The sequence below is a fragment of the Hevea brasiliensis genome, chromosome 15 (genome assembly GCF_030052815.1).
Source record: "Hevea brasiliensis isolate MT/VB/25A 57/8 chromosome 15, ASM3005281v1, whole genome shotgun sequence".
NCBI lineage: Eukaryota > Viridiplantae > Streptophyta > Magnoliopsida > Malpighiales > Euphorbiaceae > Hevea > Hevea brasiliensis.
Window position 1 is genome coordinate 56,919,797 of NC_079507.1, and position 18,968 is coordinate 56,938,764.

At 32.2% G+C, this 18,968-nt stretch overlaps 2 protein-coding genes across 3 annotated transcripts; both read right to left on the reverse strand.

Moving 5' to 3' along the window:
- Window positions 1-4,573: 4,573 nt before the first annotated feature.
- LOC110648291 (protein indeterminate-domain 5, chloroplastic) lies at window positions 4,574-9,079 on the reverse strand. The gene is made up of 4 exons (XM_058135990.1): window positions 8,814-9,079; window positions 8,333-8,603; window positions 7,635-8,031; window positions 4,574-5,839 (listed from the first exon to the last, which is right to left on the reverse strand). The coding sequence occupies exons 2-4, from the start codon at window positions 8,484-8,486 to the stop codon at window positions 4,624-4,626; spliced, it is 1,767 nt and encodes a 588-aa protein (XP_057991973.1). The 5' UTR covers window positions 8,487-8,603; window positions 8,814-9,079; the 3' UTR covers window positions 4,574-4,623.
- A 6,941-nt stretch (window positions 9,080-16,020) lies between these two features.
- LOC110668907 (uncharacterized) lies at window positions 16,021-18,678 on the reverse strand. Of its 2 annotated transcripts, none has more exons than XM_058135992.1 (9): window positions 18,461-18,678; window positions 18,096-18,375; window positions 17,954-18,016; window positions 17,804-17,857; window positions 17,378-17,410; window positions 17,006-17,122; window positions 16,756-16,884; window positions 16,616-16,672; window positions 16,021-16,505 (listed from the first exon to the last, which is right to left on the reverse strand). In XM_058135992.1, the coding sequence occupies exons 1-9, from the start codon at window positions 18,475-18,477 to the stop codon at window positions 16,221-16,223; spliced, it is 1,035 nt and encodes a 344-aa protein (XP_057991975.1). In that variant the 5' UTR covers window positions 18,478-18,678; the 3' UTR covers window positions 16,021-16,220. The 2 variants fall into 2 exon arrangements, with proteins under 2 accessions (XP_057991975.1, XP_057991974.1); XM_058135991.1 differs by having other exon boundaries at window positions 17,378-17,442; window positions 17,818-17,857; window positions 18,461-18,676.
- Window positions 18,679-18,968: the final 290 nt, after the last annotated feature.

An 18,968-nucleotide genomic window follows, 5' to 3' on the forward strand; every position in this document is an offset into this window, starting at 1 on the left:
AAAAGGAGTGTCTGAAGTAGTATTATTATGGGAAAAAGATAATGCAGGTTGTTTTGCAAGCTGACAATTTAAACAATTAAATGACTCAAACTTAGTAGATCCTAATAATCCACGAGAAATTAAAGGTTGAATTTCTTGGTAGAAGCATGACCAAGACGAAGATGCCATTGGTGAATGGAGGAATTAGGGATTGTAGCTGAGACACAAATCTCGAGGAAGATGTAAAGATGTAAGCTCAAATAATCGACCCACTCTGCGACCCTCCCCAAGAATCTGTCCCGTTTGTGGATCCTGTGCACTGACACCATGGTGAGAAAAATAACATTTAGTCCTTTTTCACACAACCGACCATGAAATAAGATTGAGTGCCAAATTAGGGATATAATAGGTGTCGGGAGATGAAGATTTGAGGTAGACACATGACCGGTATGTGTGATGTTCATTTTAGTACCATTTGCGGTATGGATTGGTGGTAAGGAAGATACTGAGTTTTGAGAAGACAAGAATTTAAGATTAGTGGTCATATGATTACAACATGCAGAGTCAAAAGCCAATAAGAATTACCCGGAGTGGCGGACATGGCAGGAGAATTAGAAGAGATAACTGTTTGAATAGTGCCTCAAGATCACTCATGGTGATGGCGGTAGAGCCCTCGAGGAAGATCAATGCTTTGAGACATTCTTGAATTTTGATTGCCCTCCTTTTGATCTTGGATGTCTTTTTGGACAATGTTCAAGAATATGACCGTAACCATGACAATAACTGCATTTTATGGTAGGACAATATCCAAAAGCATGACCAATTAGATTACAATTCTTCACGAGTTGATTGCCGATTGATGTGAGGATCGAGTAGTTGCAAGAGCGACTTCAAATTGAGGAGTTTTATCCAAACCGAGACGAGTCTCTTCAAAATAATCTCTTGAATAGCGGTTTCCAATGATGGGAGTGGATTTCGATGTAGCGGGGGCCGAGCGGCCTCATATTCGATCGAAGAGCCATTAGAACTTGAATGAGATGAAGATGATCTTCACCGATTTTGGCACGAGATATTTGATTCCAAATAGGTTGGACACAGGCAAGAAAATCATTCACAGATTGACTGCTTCTTGTTTCAGATTATGAAGAGTAGTCCACAACCGATAATAGTGGGCAAGTCCGGTGGTCGATATCGATTAGCCAAAAATCCCTGATTTCTTTTGCGAGTCATAATTAGCAAGCGGATGTGGATGGGCGAGGCAGGTATTGCGAAACGGTGATGATCGATGATTTTTACTATCCCAATCCTCAAGACAAATTTTGCATCGGTTTCATCGTTCTCTCTTGTCGGCGTAGTGATATCTCCGGTAACAATACGCCAAAGCTTGCGACCTATCAAAAACTTTTCATTCCTTGAACCCAAAGATTATAGTTGGAACCAATGTTGCAATAGGTTTTGAAATATCGATTTCTCCATTGATAACAAGATGAGGAGAAAAAAATGGTATAATAATAGGTATGAAAGAATGAACGAGCAGAATAGTTGTAGAGAGAGCAGAGAGACCCCAAAAAAACTAGAAATAAAAGTTTTATGGCTCTGATACCATGTTAGAAGAAAGAATACAAGTAATGAAGAAAAGGATTGTGTATTTGTCTGTGTCACATTTACAGAGATATTACATCTATTTATACATGAGAATATGAACTAATTTGGACAAGAATAATAATTGCTATAATTATGCTACACAAATCTCCTATAATCATGCTGATTGCTGTAATTATGTTACACAAATCTCCTATAATCATGCTGATTGCTGTAATTATGCTAACAGGGTCAATAAAATTGGCTGAGAGAGTTTTCTTTCGGTTGAGGGTGGGGTCGGTGATTAGAATGTATTAGGCTCGACCCATTTTTTAAAAATAGTATTAGAGCCTCTCCAACTAATATTGAATCTCCTACAAGAGTTTCACACTCTAAGTGTTCAGTTTTAAGAGTGAGAATAGTGTGTTAATATCTTATGTTGATTTGAAATAGGAGTAATTTGCTCTTTATACAGTCTTGTACACTTCTCTCCCCTTTACTAGCTTTTGAGAGTGAGTTAAGCACAAATTTTTAAAGAATAAATGGTTTGAGATAGGAGTAATTTACCCCTCATAGAGTTTTAGACACTTCTCTTCCCTTAGCTAACTTTTGAGGGTGAGTTAGGCCAATTCATTTTTTAAAGAATAAGGATGATTTGGGATAGGAGTAATTGTCCACATATAGAGTTTTGGTGATAGTTCTTCTCCCATTAGATTATTAAGTACACCTTATGTAAAAAATTTTAGTGCTTCTTATATTCACATATATATAAATTCCTCCACAAATCATGAGAAATAGATTTTACATTTATGTGATTGAAAAAACATATTCAACGTGTATTTAACAATTTCTCTTTGTCCCTATGTCCTCACCCAATTAACCTTGACAATTCACAACACCTGAATCAATTTACGGAAATTTTTTACCTTAATTAACTTTGAAGCTAATTGTATTAAGCCTGCATCTTCCTCAGTTGTGTATAAATTTTAGTTATTAGACCTGGTGATAATAATAAGAAGAAGAAGAAAATGGTTATACATACACACACGATCATTATTGTAGCACATAAAATGCAAACACTATTTAATAATCATAATTAAATACTCTCTCCATTTTATTTTAAGTGTTATTTTAAAAAAAAAAAATTATTCAACTTTATTTATCATTTTAAAAAATTAAGAATAAATTAATTTTTTTCCTAACTTTACCCTTGTATATTGTTGTTAATTTGACATTGGACTAAGGGGTAAGATTTAATAATTAAAAATTTTTGGGAAAGGGGAGTTAATTTTAATATTAGTGGGATTTGAAGTTAGTGCTCACTCTCACTCCTGAACTTGAAAAATTCACGTTAAACAAGTTTTAATGATTTTTATCATGAAAAGAAAATATTTGTATTTTATAAGAATCAAATAAGTAATATCATAAAATCTTATGATTTTACGTTGTAAACTCATATTGATTTTATAGTTTGATTTTTTTTTTTTCTTTTGGTTAATTACTCTACATTCTTGGTTTAATTGATTTTTAGTTTGTATATATTTTAAAACGTTTAGATATTTCTTACTAACAAAATTGTACAAGTAGTTAACTCTTGAATTTAACAATGCTAAGGTGAATGATCTTCAAAATCTTAAAATATACAAATACACAAATTTATATACAGAAAATTAAGGTGTTCTTAATTAATCCAAGGATATCCCAAGTATTACATATTTATTATTGAAGATATTCTTGAAGAAATTCCAAAACATATTAAAATGTGATTATTTCATCAATTCCTAAGGTTGGCCTACATGTTATCCCGCAAAAAAATCTGTAGCTAGCAGAATTAAGCTCCAGGCATATGGACTCTTGATTAGAGACTATATATATATATGAAAGCTTCTGAACTTTTCTGTATTACTGTAATTAATTAACAAACTAGAGAAAAGAAAGAAATTAAAAGAAGCAACATCAATTCGAGAAGCAGACAGGGAAAAAGGTTGCAGGTAAAAGTCACTATCCAAATATGACTGTTCAAAGTCCTAAGGTACACTTGAAGGGAAGCAAGAAGATAAGACACAGCTTGATCAAAAATCAGCTGTCTGATACTTTAAACTCCATGACTTTGATCAAACTGCCTTTTGCGGAACAAAGTAGACCCTGCAAGGACCCCCAAAAATAAATTAGATGGTTCTGCTTATCACCAAAAACAACAATAAATTAGATGATGTGTTTCGTAGAAATTCTAGCCCCAAATCATTATTATTATGAGACAATTAAGCAGACAAGTTTAATTATGGGGGTGTGTGGTGTGGGGAACTGAAGAGCATTTCAATCTACGAACATATATATATGATAAGCTTTTCCATGACATAAGAATGAAATTAAGTAGTAAAGCAGTGGAAAGTGTCTCAATCATAGTTGTTATTGCATGGAGGTGGGGCTTCTAATGCCCTGTCTTTTGGGAAGTAGTACAAATTTCTGCCACATGCATTTTAAGCACAAGAAAAAAAAAAATCTTTAACAATATATATTCTTTCTACCTCTGACCTATAATTGTCCAAGTAAGTAATCATGCAGAGGGAAAAAAACTAACGATTTACCCTTAGTTACATAGATAATTTGCGAGAGTAAAATGAAGTGGATAAGGGGAAAAGACACTTTGTTTGAGCATCCTAAGAGCATCTGTAGTGAACTCTGGCACAAGTATGTATACATATGTGTTAAATGGTTAAAACAAGAAAAAAAGAAATAAAAACAAAAAGACAAGAAGAGAAACAACAACCCTTATGTACTAGCTCGAGGCTGTCCCCGTTCAAAGGAACTGTGTCAGAGAACACCAAAATACCATAATAATAATTAATAATTTCTTTTCTTTTTCTATTAATTGTCCCCAACTCCAAATGAAAAGTAAAAGCATTAAGAAGGCACAATTACCAATGAAATCAAGAATTTACTTTTAATCAGTTAACACGTCACAGCCAGGTGTGGAATTGATTTTTTTTTTTAATTTTTTACGTAACCGTACCTTCTATGTCTCTCTCTCTCTGTCATATCCATCCATTTTTTTCTTTATCTTCACTGAAAATTCCCATTTCCTCCAAAAGATTGGCTTGTCTGCGCTGTAATATTTCTCTCCGAATCCACGGAGCAGCTTATGTCTATGCTTGGCTGCCGTGGCTGCTGCAGCTGTTGATGTTTATCTCTTTGCGAAAACCCTCCACTCATGCTTCTCACAATTTGTCCTACCCCAAGAAAATCCCTGGTCAATCTATCAGACCCTCCAATACTTACGTTCAGACCCTGATGCAACTTCGCTTCCTCCGTGTTTCCACTGTAGGGGTTTTGTTGTCCATGCCCAGAAGCGAAAAGGGATGAATTCCCAGTAGCAAATGAGTTCATTAGGTCATGGAGATTGTTGTCATTTTCGTTGAAAATGTCTCCAAAGTTTGCTGCAACTAATGGCTTATGTGATTTAATTCCGCTTGAAGAAGAGCTACCAAAGCTTCTCAGCAATGATGCACTATTGGTGCTTGAAGTTGAACCCATTTGCGCTGCCTTTTGAAGAAGTGCCGTAGCAGACATATGAGGGACTATCTTATCATTTTGAACTGAGGAGGTAAAGAGAGAAGGGACACCAGAGGTCATTTGATGTTGATGATGATGATCACCAATTATGTTGTTCGTGAAGATACTGGACCCTTTATCTCCTCCAGTGGCACCATTTTGGGAGCTGAAATTATTGGATATTAGCAGTCCTGAAGTTGGTAGATTGCTGTTGGAGTTGTTGGCATTATTGCTATTAGCCATGTTGCTTGTAGTGCTGCTACTGGAAATAAAGCTAAGGTTGAAAATATTGGAAGCGGAGGGAGGAGGGTTGTTGCTTGTGGTGTTATGAAGATCAGCGAATTGCATCAGTCCATGATGAAATGATTTGTTTTGCAACAACCCTTGTTGAGATTGGTGTTCCTCGTGATAATTCTGGTTTGATTCTTGCATGAAGAAAGCAGATGAAGGCATTTGCTGCGGGGGTGGTCGAAAAGATGGCGAACCCATAGATGGGGAAAGGAGATGATCAAATTGTCCACTGCGGCCACCTCCGCCAAGTCTTAAAATGTCACTAGATTGGTCATGCATTGAGGTAATTTGAGTACCCACTTGAGAAAAGCCTAAGCTCATGTTGCTACCTCCATATAAATGACTGCCAATGGTGTTCAAGGTGGAAGGAGTGTTTCGAGCACTTTCCTGAGCCAACGCATCGCAGAAGGCCCTATGAGTGATAAAACTGTCGCGCCTGCAACAATAATTAGGCCAAAGGAAGCTATTAATTATTTGATCATCAGATGGGTAGAATAGTAATTAAGGGTACGAAAAGAATAAAAGGGAAGTTGAAAAAAAAGCTTCAAACAGGAATCCAAGTCTGCTATCTGTACAACATCAAATTATAGACTCTTTGAAAAATAATCTTGAATGTCGAAAACTGAATAAATATGTAAAATACGGCAACTACCTCAGGGCATATGTGATGTCCTATAGAAACTGTATTAATATGATTCCACAACATATATAATCCAAATAGAGCATCAAAGAAAATGATGGCCATCTCCATGAACGATAGACATATACTCCATTTGAGGATTTTCATGACTTGTTGCAGTCCATTTTTGGGCTTGCATTTCCCTATTGATATGTCCCATCTTTCGGAAGAAGGCCTTCAATATATACATACATATACGAGGTCCAAAAATACATTGACAATGGTTTGTGCTGCTTCCAATAGCAAGAATAACTTTCAGCGGTAAAAAAAGAATGAAAGATTAATGTGTGATAAGGGATTGATGATAATTTGGTGTAGAATAGATGGAAGACTTAAAGTACGCAAAAAAGCAAGAAGGTGGGGAAGAGTTTGAAAAGGCGTTCAACTATAATGTCTATAGAAGACAGAAACATAATAATGGAAGGTAGGTGGGAACGAAGGAATTTTCACCAGAAGTTGAAAATCATTAACCAATCAACAAGGAATCAAATACCATTTCAAGAACTGGACGCTTAATAAATGCAACTAGAGAATGTATTCAGCATCATGAAAAGGAGTCAATCAACAAGTCCATTTCAGGACTTATTGCATCTTAATTATACGCGTTACTTAAATGCAAGAAAGGTGCAGGCTCATGATGCTTTTGATTTCCAATATAGAACTGTTCCAAAACTAGAAACTTAACAAAAAAAAAAAATCATCACCCTAGAAAGGTGCAGGTCAATTATGATGATCTAATCTCAATCCCCACAGCAATGCTCTCACCATTAGATCACACCAAAGCTCTAAAAACTGCAGCCAAGGAGAGAGAGAGAGAGAGAGAGAAGGAGAGAAGAAGGGCTCGTTAGGGCCAACGTTTTCATAAAAAAGGAGCACCTGCAGAAGCACAGAGCTGATCACATCTAGCCAACCCATAAGAGAACAAACATGGTAAACAACACGCAGCAGCATGCTCTACATGGCATAGCAACACGTGAATAGGAAAAAGTAAACAAACAAAAAGAGCGGTGGTTCCAAGGTGAAAGAAAAGATGAACTGTTTTTCTTTTTTTTTTTTTTTTTTTCTTTTCCACCTCGCTGTAAGAAACCTCGATGCTCATGGCAGCTTCCAGAGATTGTTCACGTGGGAGCATGTTTTCTGCTCGTTCACCATCTCCACCACAGTAGTAGTAGTGAAAATTCATATATGAGATGCCCAAAACAATTTTCCGAAGAAAAAGCCAATAATGCCCATTTGCAAGAAAACAGAAGAAAACGAAAAAGAAATGAGGAATCAAAACTTTTCTCTCCTGTCACTTAAGGAATCTGAGCCCTAAAACAAAACAGCCCAAGCTACTATAGTACTCATAACACCTCTTCCTTTCTTTCCCTTTCCATCTTTCTTTTTGTTTGTGAATCGAGTAAGTATACGCTCTCATCCCATATTTATATATACCTGCGTCAGGCTAGCTAAAACCAAAGAAGGAGAAGAAGAAGAAGAAGAAGAAGAAAAATTATCGAGAACCATTAATGGGAAGAAGGGGGAATATACAGTGATTAAGATGAATAATTACCTTGAGAAGAGAGTGCCACAGTCACATCTGTACTCCCTAGTGCCGCAGGTCTTAGAGTGGGCTTTCCAATCTGATTGAACAGCGTACCTCTTAGAACACTTCTCACACTTCCATTTCTTCTCTCCATGTTTTCTAGAGTAGTGCTTTTTGATGCCAGTGAGGTCACCAAGAGCCCTAGAAGGGTCATGGTGGACGCATGTGGGCTCAGGGCACAAATAGACCTTCCTCTTCACTTCTTTTGTAGTCTTCTGCTTTAGCTTCCAAGGCAGGTTGTGTCCTCTTCTGTGGAGCTGTAGGTTTTGCTCCCTTTGGAACCCTTTGTTGCATACCTCACATATGAACCTGTTTGTTGCCATTAGGGTCTTGGGAGATAGTGCTATCACCTCTGCGTCTGGATCTGTTATGATAAATGCCAAACAACAAATTAATTGAAAATTCTAAATTGATTACAAACATGAATTTTTGGGCAGACAATGGATTTTTAATACATATCCATATATCCGTGTCAATTCCACTCAAAAGTCTCTAAATTTACAATTTCTATATTCAGATTTTTAACAAGAAAACAAAAGAACAAGGAAGATATAAACCAAATTGGAAGAAAAATCAATGCAAGTGATTGGTTGAAAAATCATAAAAAAATCTTCTTCTTTTTTGCTTATATTAGATAGATCTTAAATGAAATTGCTGATACTTGCTTGGTGTTCTAGGTAGATTTCTCTTTTTCTTTTGCTGGGGTGGAGCCGGGGCTGAAGATGAAGTTGGTGTTGAGGAATGCTGTTGTGTCATCTGGTTTTGATGATCTTCATCCCTAATTCCAAAGAAGGGCGCCGATGAAGAAGAAGCAGCCATCTTCAAGAAACACTTCTCTTTCTTTATTCCTTTCTTTCTTCTTCTTCTTCTTCTGGTCTTTATCGGTTCTCCAATACCTTCTCCCAAATCAATTTATAATCTAGAAACCACACAGCCCTACATGCAATTTAAGTTCCTCTTTAAATCTTAACTCAAAAGGCCAACAAAACACATTTCAAGATTTTGGACACCGATTAAATGAGAACCCTAAGAAGGAAAATCTATTAAAGTTGAGGTAGCTAGAGAAGATAAAACAATAATTAAGCAAAAAAAGGAGAAGAAGAAGAAGAAAGATAATTAAGAAAGAGGAAGAACAGCACAACAAACCCCATGGGACATATAGATTCCTCTTTCCCTACCAATCCCTTTGTTTTAAATACTAGGTTTTGAACAAGTGAGGTTACTGTGGTTCTTCTTTGATTTGGTGTCATGAAGATATGCTAACACATAGACATTAAAAGCATTTTCCTCTCTTTTTTTCTCTTTTTCTTTTTTCCTTTTTTTTCACAGTTTTTACTGATTTTGATCCATGTTGCTTTCCTGCCTTAAATGATATTTTTGCAAAATTGAAAGCTTAATTCTCTGTCTCTGTGTGTGTGTGTGTGTGTGTGTGTGTGTGAGAGAGAGAGAGAGAGAGGGTAACTGGGTAAGGCCTACAAGTCGGTGGACCCAATCCATGGCCAGATAACGACATGGATATGGTGCGTGAGGATAGCATGAACAGCTACACCTTCTCTATCTCTCTCTCATTTCGTATCTTCTTATTCACTTCCAGACAAACTTCCCTTCATCACTCCCTCTCAGAGTGGACCTCACTGTAAATTATATTTAAACTATACTAGTTGAAAAAATATGTGCAACACCCATGAAACTCTTCCATACCAAAACCCACTTTCAAATTCTTAATGAATCCATATCCAAATCCCAGGTACACAGTTTGACTTTTGGGGAAAAAAAAACTGATAGCTTAATTCACTTCTTCTACCCATTTATGCTGGTTAATCTTATCAAAACTATATTATTGGTTGTTTTCTCCTCATCTTATCGACTTTTCTTTCCAAATTAGTTTGAATAATTTATTTTTAGTAGTCAAATAAAAAGGTAAATTTAATATGATGTGTACAGAATATTTTCATAATATATTGAATGTCCAATAACTATTAATTAACAATAATTTGAGGAATATGAAATTTTTGTCTAAACTTCATTCATTATGGTCCAAAATATAGTGAAATTTATATGTAAAATAAATGTGTTTTGAATCGGGTACTTGGTATTTGGGTAGTAGATGGTTTTATCAGTACTCAAGTTCAGTGACATGCAAAGGGTAAAAAGGGTTCAGCAACACGCTAGGTTGTGCTTGGCTATCTGGTTGATTCGGCTACATGGAACAGGAGCCTCGCAATCACATCAGTAATCAGGATAACATATAATACTAATAATAATAACGATTATTATTATTATTATTATTATTGTTATTATTATTATTATAAAAAGAATGGGTAATTAAGTCATTTGATAAAAGGTTGGAAAATCACAATCAAGACCTAAGAAAAGTCCTAATATCTAACCACTTGATATACATAATCACACATTGGAGAAAATTATTATGTGTACTTAGTACATATGTATCTTCTCTTATTATTATGAAAGATTTATTCTATTTATTATAAGGAGGGTTCATTTTTCTATGAGAGATAGAACACTATTTTTTTAATACTCTTGGTGTATCTAATAATTAGCTTCCCACACCCACAAATTTTACTTATACCACCTTCAAATCCCCGTCATTTGTACAAAGTCATGACAAGTAAATTTTAACCATAGAGATTTAATAGTGAAATTAAATTAAATAAATGGTATCAAATTAAAGGACAAGATGATACTATAAAGTGAATTATAGAAACTCAAGCATACTCAAGAAGAAGATTATACAAAAAAAAGAGAAATATGTGATTTTATGTGTGATTTGAACCCACATATGATTAAGGCAGTTTTTTTTTTTTTCTCTTAATCCTAGTTTTAATTTTCCTCATTTTGATAGTTTTCATTTCTTGAGCCAGCTAATTTTTTCTTCCTCAAACAAGAAGGCATAGCTATACTTGTCATTCCTTTATAACAGTGACAGCTTAACCATAACCATGCCCTTCGCTGTCATTGATCAAAGCTGATAATTTGCTGACCTTGTAATAACTAAAATTAATTCAACTATTTAATTACCTTATAATGCAGAAAGTTAAAAAAAAAAAAATCAAATCCTGATTTTCTGATCAAATTTAATCCCGATTATCTTATCTTTAAAATGTCAATAAATTAATCCCTGGGCCTATTTAGATTTAAAACTGAGTTGATAATAGGGTTTTTATTTGTTGTTATCTCATATTGATTTGGGATAAGGTATTTGTGTTATATATAAGATTTGAGTAAATTTTTTTCCCTCGAGCTAACTTTTGAGGTAGAGTTAGACCTAATCTATTTTCTTTATATGGTATCAAAGCCTATCATGCTTTAATGTTGAATCACCCACAAATGTATTTAACTATAAATTTTATATTCTAAATATTTATGCTTAGTCACAAGGGGGTGTATTGTCTTATATTGGTTTAGAATAAAATATTTACGCTATATATAAGATTTAAACAAATCTTCGCATATTAAACTAACTTGTAAGGTAAAATTAAACCTGAGATCACTGTTGAAGAAAAATCAGTACATTGGCAATTTAAAATACTAGCTAGTAGTACTACTCATAAGAAAGAAGAACAATATATTTATTTTAAGATAAATATATTCCTCGAATCTCGTTGCAATTCAATCAAGACATTCTGCTTTCTAATAGAGACATTTTTCTTTATTATTTCAATACTAGACAAGGAATTTTCAATAATACGCATATGTGTGTAAGCTCTACATGAGACTCCAAACACTATAAATTATGTAGTCTTTAATTAAAAAAACCAAACACTCCCTTAAATTGAGACACCAAAAGCAAATGTGCACTCTTCAAACCATACATACATGAAAGTGCATATATATATAATGCATGTATAGGAAAGAGAATCATAATTGCTGGTGTTTGACCAAAATGATATTTTAAAAAGAAATGTCATCAATTTAAGTAAATTAATGAATTTCAATATATGTAACTTACAAGAAAGGTCATGTGATAAATATATAATTAATTAATTACTCCTTTGATAAGCAAGGCTAAGCTAGGTCATAAGTCATAACACATGATAAGATTTATCATATAAAGTTATTGTGAGAAGCTAAAATCATAATATTTATGCTCTAAGCATATTTATAATTTCATTATCATAAGAATGAAAATAATTAATGTCTAATCAGGATAAAATATAACCCTAATAAATTATATATCCTCTAGTAGAGAATGAAAATAACCCTATACCTATATGTTTTAAAAGACCAGCCTACAGGTAAAGAGCAAACAGCAGGTTTGTTTTCTAATTGAATTGAAATTGAAAAATTAAAAATTTGAAATGTAATTTATAATTGACTTTAAGGCTTCAAAAATTTAGAAAAAAAAATATCAATTAAATTTTATATTTTTTTTATTTCATTTAAAATATTTTTTTAAATTATAATTAATTAAATTTTTTATTCTAAATATGAGAATTTTAATTCAATTAAATTCTTATATAATTCTAATATTCAAACAGACTAAAAAATTTTCATTTCAAAAGAAATAAAAATTATGCTAAAAAGAATAACTTCATTTAGAATTAAATTATTTGTAAAAAAAATTTAATTGAATTCTCATATAATTATATTTGATTTTTAATTTTTTAAAATAAAATTCTTAAAAAATTTAAAACAAATGGTTTTTTTTATTTTAATAAGAGAATTTAAAAAAATTTAATTAATTTTTTTTTTAAATTCTAGCTTTTAAATAAAGGATATGAGATTAATCTAATCGAACTAAATTAAATAATTATTAATTAAAAAAATTTGAGTTCTTTATAATGATAGTAATAATTAAAAAATTTTAATCCATAAATTATCCATCTTATAACATTAAACATCATAATCCAATTAATTTTTAAAATTTCATGCTCTTTAGACCAGAAAATAAATAAATAAATAAATAAATAAAGCAGAGATTATTATAACAAAGACTAGTCAAGAGGCTGACGGTAATACAAACAATGCAGACTAGTCCGTTAACGGGTTCAGTTGGAACATGGACTCCTCTGTACTTTCCTTTTCGACAACGGTCGCATTTTCCTTTCTACCCTCACTGCCCTCTACTTTCGTCTTATTTACTTCTCTATCCTCTATCTAAAAAATTAGGGTATTACATTTTATTAAAATTAAATCAAACTAAAATCAGAATTAAATTTAAAAAAAAAAAATCCTTTAATTTAATTTTAGTCTTTTTAATTTTAAAAATGAAACCACCAATGTGATTTTTTTTTAATGATGATGGCTGGGCCTGGATAGGGCCTGCTTTGGGGCTGAACTAAGTTATTGGGCTTGGCCCAAAAAATTCTTAATTTTACTTTTCATGTTACAAGTATTTATTTCATAATACAAAAAATTAATATTAAATTTTTTATAATTTTATTAATAAAATAATTTATATCTTTCCACAGTTCAAAATTATGAAAAAGATCAACAAGCATATATTATAAAGATTGAAATTGACAGTTTAGACACTGAGACTCATAGAGCCATATATTTTAATAAAAAAAATGGAAATTAATCATTATATATCTCAAAATAAAGAAAAACGAAGAAAATAAATTAAAATAATAAAAAAAAAAAGAAATGTAATACCTGTTTAAGCAGACTTATTTCTCCTTCCATCAAATCCAACTATTGAAGCCCATTGCATCTTCAGAAAAATCAACAATCCCTCAAATATTCATACAACCAAATTTGGCTAATGAAGAATTGTCTATTGGGGTTAAACGAGAGGGTTTATTATCTAATTAAGATTATAATTTAAACATATATTTGTTAAAGGTTTTGAGGTTGATGTTTATAAACTATGGGGGTGGACCTATACTATGATATTAAATAATATTAATTTTTTATTAATTGCATTTTGAGAATTTTCTATATTATATTTATTTTGAAAATTTAATAACTAAAAAGATTGATATAATTATTAATTTTGCATAAAGGTAAATTATCTTCCAAATATAATATCTCCTTGCCATATAATTATCAAAATTTCAAAACACATAACATTATTTCTATCCAAGCTTTTTAAAAAATAACAATAATTTTATTTAGGTTCACTTATTAAAATATTATAAATTTACTTTTAAGAATTATTTTAGGTGATGAGGAAAATTCATTTAATCATAAAGTTTCAACTTCAAATCCAGCCAATAAATGCTCTTATTATGGTGATATATTTATATCTAATTAATCCTGTCAACTGAAGTATTTTAAGATTTGATCTTAATATAAATGAAGTGGGGTGATTTCAAATATGTGTGAATGTAAATAGTATAATATTTTAATATTGATTATGATCTATACACTTATTCTTTATTTTTTTAAAAAAAATTATAATTTTTTATCAAAATTTGATCAAACTTTGTAAAAAATAGTTGTCACAACTTATATAAATTTAATGAAAAAAAATAAATACTTGCATGTATTTATAGTTTTAATTAACTGATTCTTTTATGTTAATTTAAAAATTTATAACAATCATAGCTAGCCAAATATGTAATAATTATTTTTTTTTATTCCCTACTTTAATTTCTTTCCTTTTTCTTCCCTCTCTCCCACCTACCACCCTCTTCTTTAATTATGGCAAGCATATAACCAATTTTATTTAACTCGACTCAAAAATTGACTAAGTGAAGTGATTAGATGAATGAGTTGGTGATTCAATCAGTAGATTAATAGTTTAATCAGTGGATCATTCAAAATTAATTAAATATATCTATTAATTAAATATATAAACGTAATTAATTAAATTTTAATTATTTAAAATAAAACTTTAACATTTATTAAATTATATTTAATAAATTTTAATAATTTTTTTAAATTTTATATAAAAGTATTTAAGTAATGTAATGCATATAAATTTATATAAATATATAACTCTCTTTTTAATATTCATGAAATATTATGTATATATTAAAAAATAAATATATTAAAGTAAAAAAAAAATATAACTACCAAGTTTACTTAATTGATTTTGATTTTAAAGACTTTTTATGAGATTTTGAATTCAATTCTCTATATCAACATTAAAAAAAAAAAAAGTTATTGAATAGTTGAACTAGCAGAGTCAATCAGATAACACTGGTTCACCGATTCAATCACCGAATCAATCAGGTCATGCCTAGTCGCTTTCTTGTCTAGTTCAATTATAAGACCAGACTAATTTGATAGTTGGTTCACTAGTTTATTAGTTTAACTAACTAGTTCGGTCCAAGTTTAATAAGTATGCATATAACTTTTGTTAAAGATTTCTTTTTTATGTAAACCTAATGTACTGTAAACTCAAAATACAAAATATATAATATATGACTCCCTATTAAATATATGAATTTCACATATTTATCCATTTGTCCATGATGAATAAGTCTGGTGAAGACCATTTGTCCATGATGAATAAGTCTGGTGAAGAATTTTTCCTTTAACTAATTATCATTTGTAACTACTTATTTTTTTTCCTTAGCGGAATACATATTTTGCTTCATTAAATAAAAATAAATAAATAAATCTAATAAAATAAAATTATCACAATGCTGTCTTGCATCTCCCATATTTCTATTCCAGGATCAATGCAAGTGGTTTTTCTAATGATTGAGCTACGTGTAAATCAACTTTTTTCTGCAATATTCCCTACATATGCTGCATCATTCTGCAGTGTCACCTTTTATTATTATTGCTGATGAAAACCAAATACATTTTCTATTATGAATAGAAAATGGCTTTCTGTCATCATGCAGAGTTGGTCTTATTTCCACACTGGAGAGTGGAGACTGACGGTTAGCAAACTTTTGGAAGGGAAGGGCCAGAGGTGAAAGCTGTTTCTATTAGCCTTTTTTGGCCAATTCCAAGATGGCTGGCGACATGGCCACTTTCTTTGCATTGATGTTGATGGAGCAAGATCAGTATCCATTTCATTAAGAATGCTTCTTTTTTCCTTCTAAATGTTGATTTTTTTTTTTTTTTTCTCTTTCCTGGCAATTGGCATGATGCGACTTGTTTTGCAAATCAATTACATACAACTAGTTGTTTATTGTTATTTAGCTGTGTAAGCATTATGTCTGCGTCCATACTGGCCTGGTCAGGAGGTCAGCAACTTGCTTATTGAACCATTCTAGCTGGTCTATAACAAGGTGTATTTTCTTGCTTGTACAACTCTCTCTCATTCTGCCTCTATACGACATTAAGCCACTTATCTAAATGGCAATGTAACAATTTCCTTCAGATATTGGCTTAGCCTTGAGGTGTCAACTTTATGTCTCAGAAATGCCATTCTTCTTTGAATAATTGGTTTTCATCATGGCTTATGCCTTTTTCAATTACATCAAATCTCTGTAAAATCATTGACATTTCAATTTGACACTCACTAAAACACTCAACACCTCCAAATTTATGTTTTTCACTTGCGCGCCATAAGAAGTTCTGGTTCTTTTGAAATTCATCTAGTGCCTATATATACATGAATTTATGCAAGCAAGCAGCTCTCTGTAAACTAGTCAACTTTGTTAGCCAATTAACTAAATTAATCTCTGCTTAGTTTCTCAAGAATCTGAGCAGTCTTTTTCCATTGGAAATAAGGAAGTCCTCAAGCCCCATGGCAAAGTACTGTTGCTCAGTGAGAGCGAATTTCTCATAATAAACTTTCTTGATTAGGAAACTCCTGAACATGTCACATTGATCAGTTGTGTGCAAATCTGTTAAGTGCCATCTACAGAAGCTCTCCAGTCCATCTTTGTATATAGGAAACTCCAGGACACCAGAACTGGCCATGTCGTTGAACAGATCAATAGCAGCAGTAGTTTTCCAGGTACTATTTGCCTGCATTAATTACATAATGTTCTAGTCAAAACTAACTTCATTCAGATCAATCAAGCCAAGTCAACCATATATATAAACACCAAGATCTGTCAATGAGAGACCTCTCTTACCAGATTTAACAACATTGGTTTATGCTCACGGATGTAGTCTCTTGATCTTAAATCAGCCTGCATTCAGTTCAATACTATAAAATTTTCATAGAATTCATTAGAAATGCTATTATTTGTAACTTGATTCTAAGAGATTTCACCTGTCGGACAGGCTCTGGTAAATGATACTGGCGAGTTATTTTGGCAATTTTGATGGCAGTATCTAGTGATACACGGTGACCAATTGAAATATATATAGGATCTTGTGAGCCTCTAGGTGGTCTCATTGCCTGTTAAAAAAAAAAAAAGCTTTGAAGAAACTTCTGGAGCAGAAGAGGAGATGCACTGCATACTATACAAAACTAAATGCTTCCTTAACATATATCAATCAACTATACATAAATCTCTTACGGCTCCCAATATGCGCCCAGAGTCTCCCACCAATTTAACAAAATCTTCACCGCTTCTTCTTCCAGCTTGAAGAAGCCTTATCACTTCCTCTTCATTAAGACCATCCACATAATGCAGCTGAAACACATGAAAGTAAAACAATTGTCATATTAAACTCAAAAAGAAGAAGGAAATTAGGAAACAAGTCAGAAAAGAAGAAGAAGAAGAAGAAACAATCAAATTCTTTTGAATCCCAAATAAGCAGAGAATTCAATTTGAAAATTGGAAATTAGTAGACAATATACCATTAACCTATGCATCAGAAGTAAAATACCACAAGGAATTTGGCTTTTTTCACAAGTTCTGAATAATATTAGCATAATCAGAACTTACATTCTTTCCAACTCCAATGGTGGGAAGATTAGCCTGAACGCCCAGATGACAAGCCAAACCAAAACCTATATAAGAATTATTTTATAGTTTAACAGATTGTCCAGAAGATAATATGCAGGAAAAAAGGTTACCATAATGCAGAATAGAACAGGTTAAAATGTAAAATTATAAATGCATGCCATCATTCTACCCTCAAAAGCAAGTTAAACAAAATGATCACTCTTATATTTGTTATTGCTTGCTCGCATGTCCTCATACTTACAAATTGTTCTACCCATTTAATAAATCAAGTAAACAATCTACAGTTATTGAATTGCAATCTAGTTTGAACATAAAAGCTAACCTTCTCACAGGAACAAAATTCGTGGAAATTATTATAAATAAATAAACAAATAAGAAATTAATTGGTTCCATGGAGATGTGTACCAAAGGAGACTTGCCTCGAGGATGAAGCATTCCATTGCCATCAACCATTATCACCTGTGAGCAAAGGGTATGAGACAGTGAATTCATGGCAGTCTAATCTCTATAACATGGTGGGAAGTAATTAATTTAATGCATAAAAGTGAAAGTCACCTGTGGGTAGTAAGGATTTTGGCTGTTCTTCATCTTCTCAATAAGTGGTAAAAGTATTGGAACCTAAAATGAGGGAAGGAGGATGAAAATCATAAAGGGTATAAGAAAAACTTCTTCTCAATGTGAATGAAGAATTGGGAACCTCTCTGAAGGCAAGAAAGCCAGCGATATAAGGGACTCGGAGACGGACAAGAGAGTAATCCTGGTAAACAATTTGGAAAGTTTGAAGGTCCAAAACAACGAGAATCCCACAGGCAATAGAAGGGTCTTCCTTCAAGAAGCTCACATCAACTCCACCCACATACCTCAATACCACCTGATGACCATGTCTTTCAACACTGGATCTGTTTCTTGATGATGTGGGTAGTTGCCATTCGAAATCATCCTCGTCGATCAGTCTCTTTTTAAGCGAATGCTGAGTCCTGCAACAAAAACCCACATGCATTAGCTTTGGATTAAAAGAGAATGATGAATCAACAGTGTCAAGATTTCAGAGCTGAAACATACTCTAGCCAACTGGGCATCTTCGATGTTGATGATTCTCCTCCACGCTACTTATATTACCTGATCTAGTAGAGTAGTTTTAACAAATCAATGGTTTTGTGAAACTGCAAATTCTGGGCTCTGTCAATTGTACGCACAAAAATGTCACTGTGTTGACCTAAGACTTTCTACCTATTGGGACCTTTAACTTTCCAGCTATTCGGACCTTCACCTTTCCAATTAAGTAATCTCTTATGTTTCTCCAATATTATTATTATTTTTTTTTTATTTTATTCTATTTTATTCTTTAAATTTTAACATATTATAAAAATAAGGTCTTCTATTTTTTTAATTAATTACTTCATATCTTACTTTTGTCACCTATTTTAGGTTTATCAAAATTAAAATAAAAATTGTATATTTTAAATTTACAAAGAAGAAAAAAAATATTATTAATAATTATGGAAAATTTAGAAGGAATGATTAAATTTTAAATTAGTTTGAGGTTAATTTTATAATAAATAATAATTCA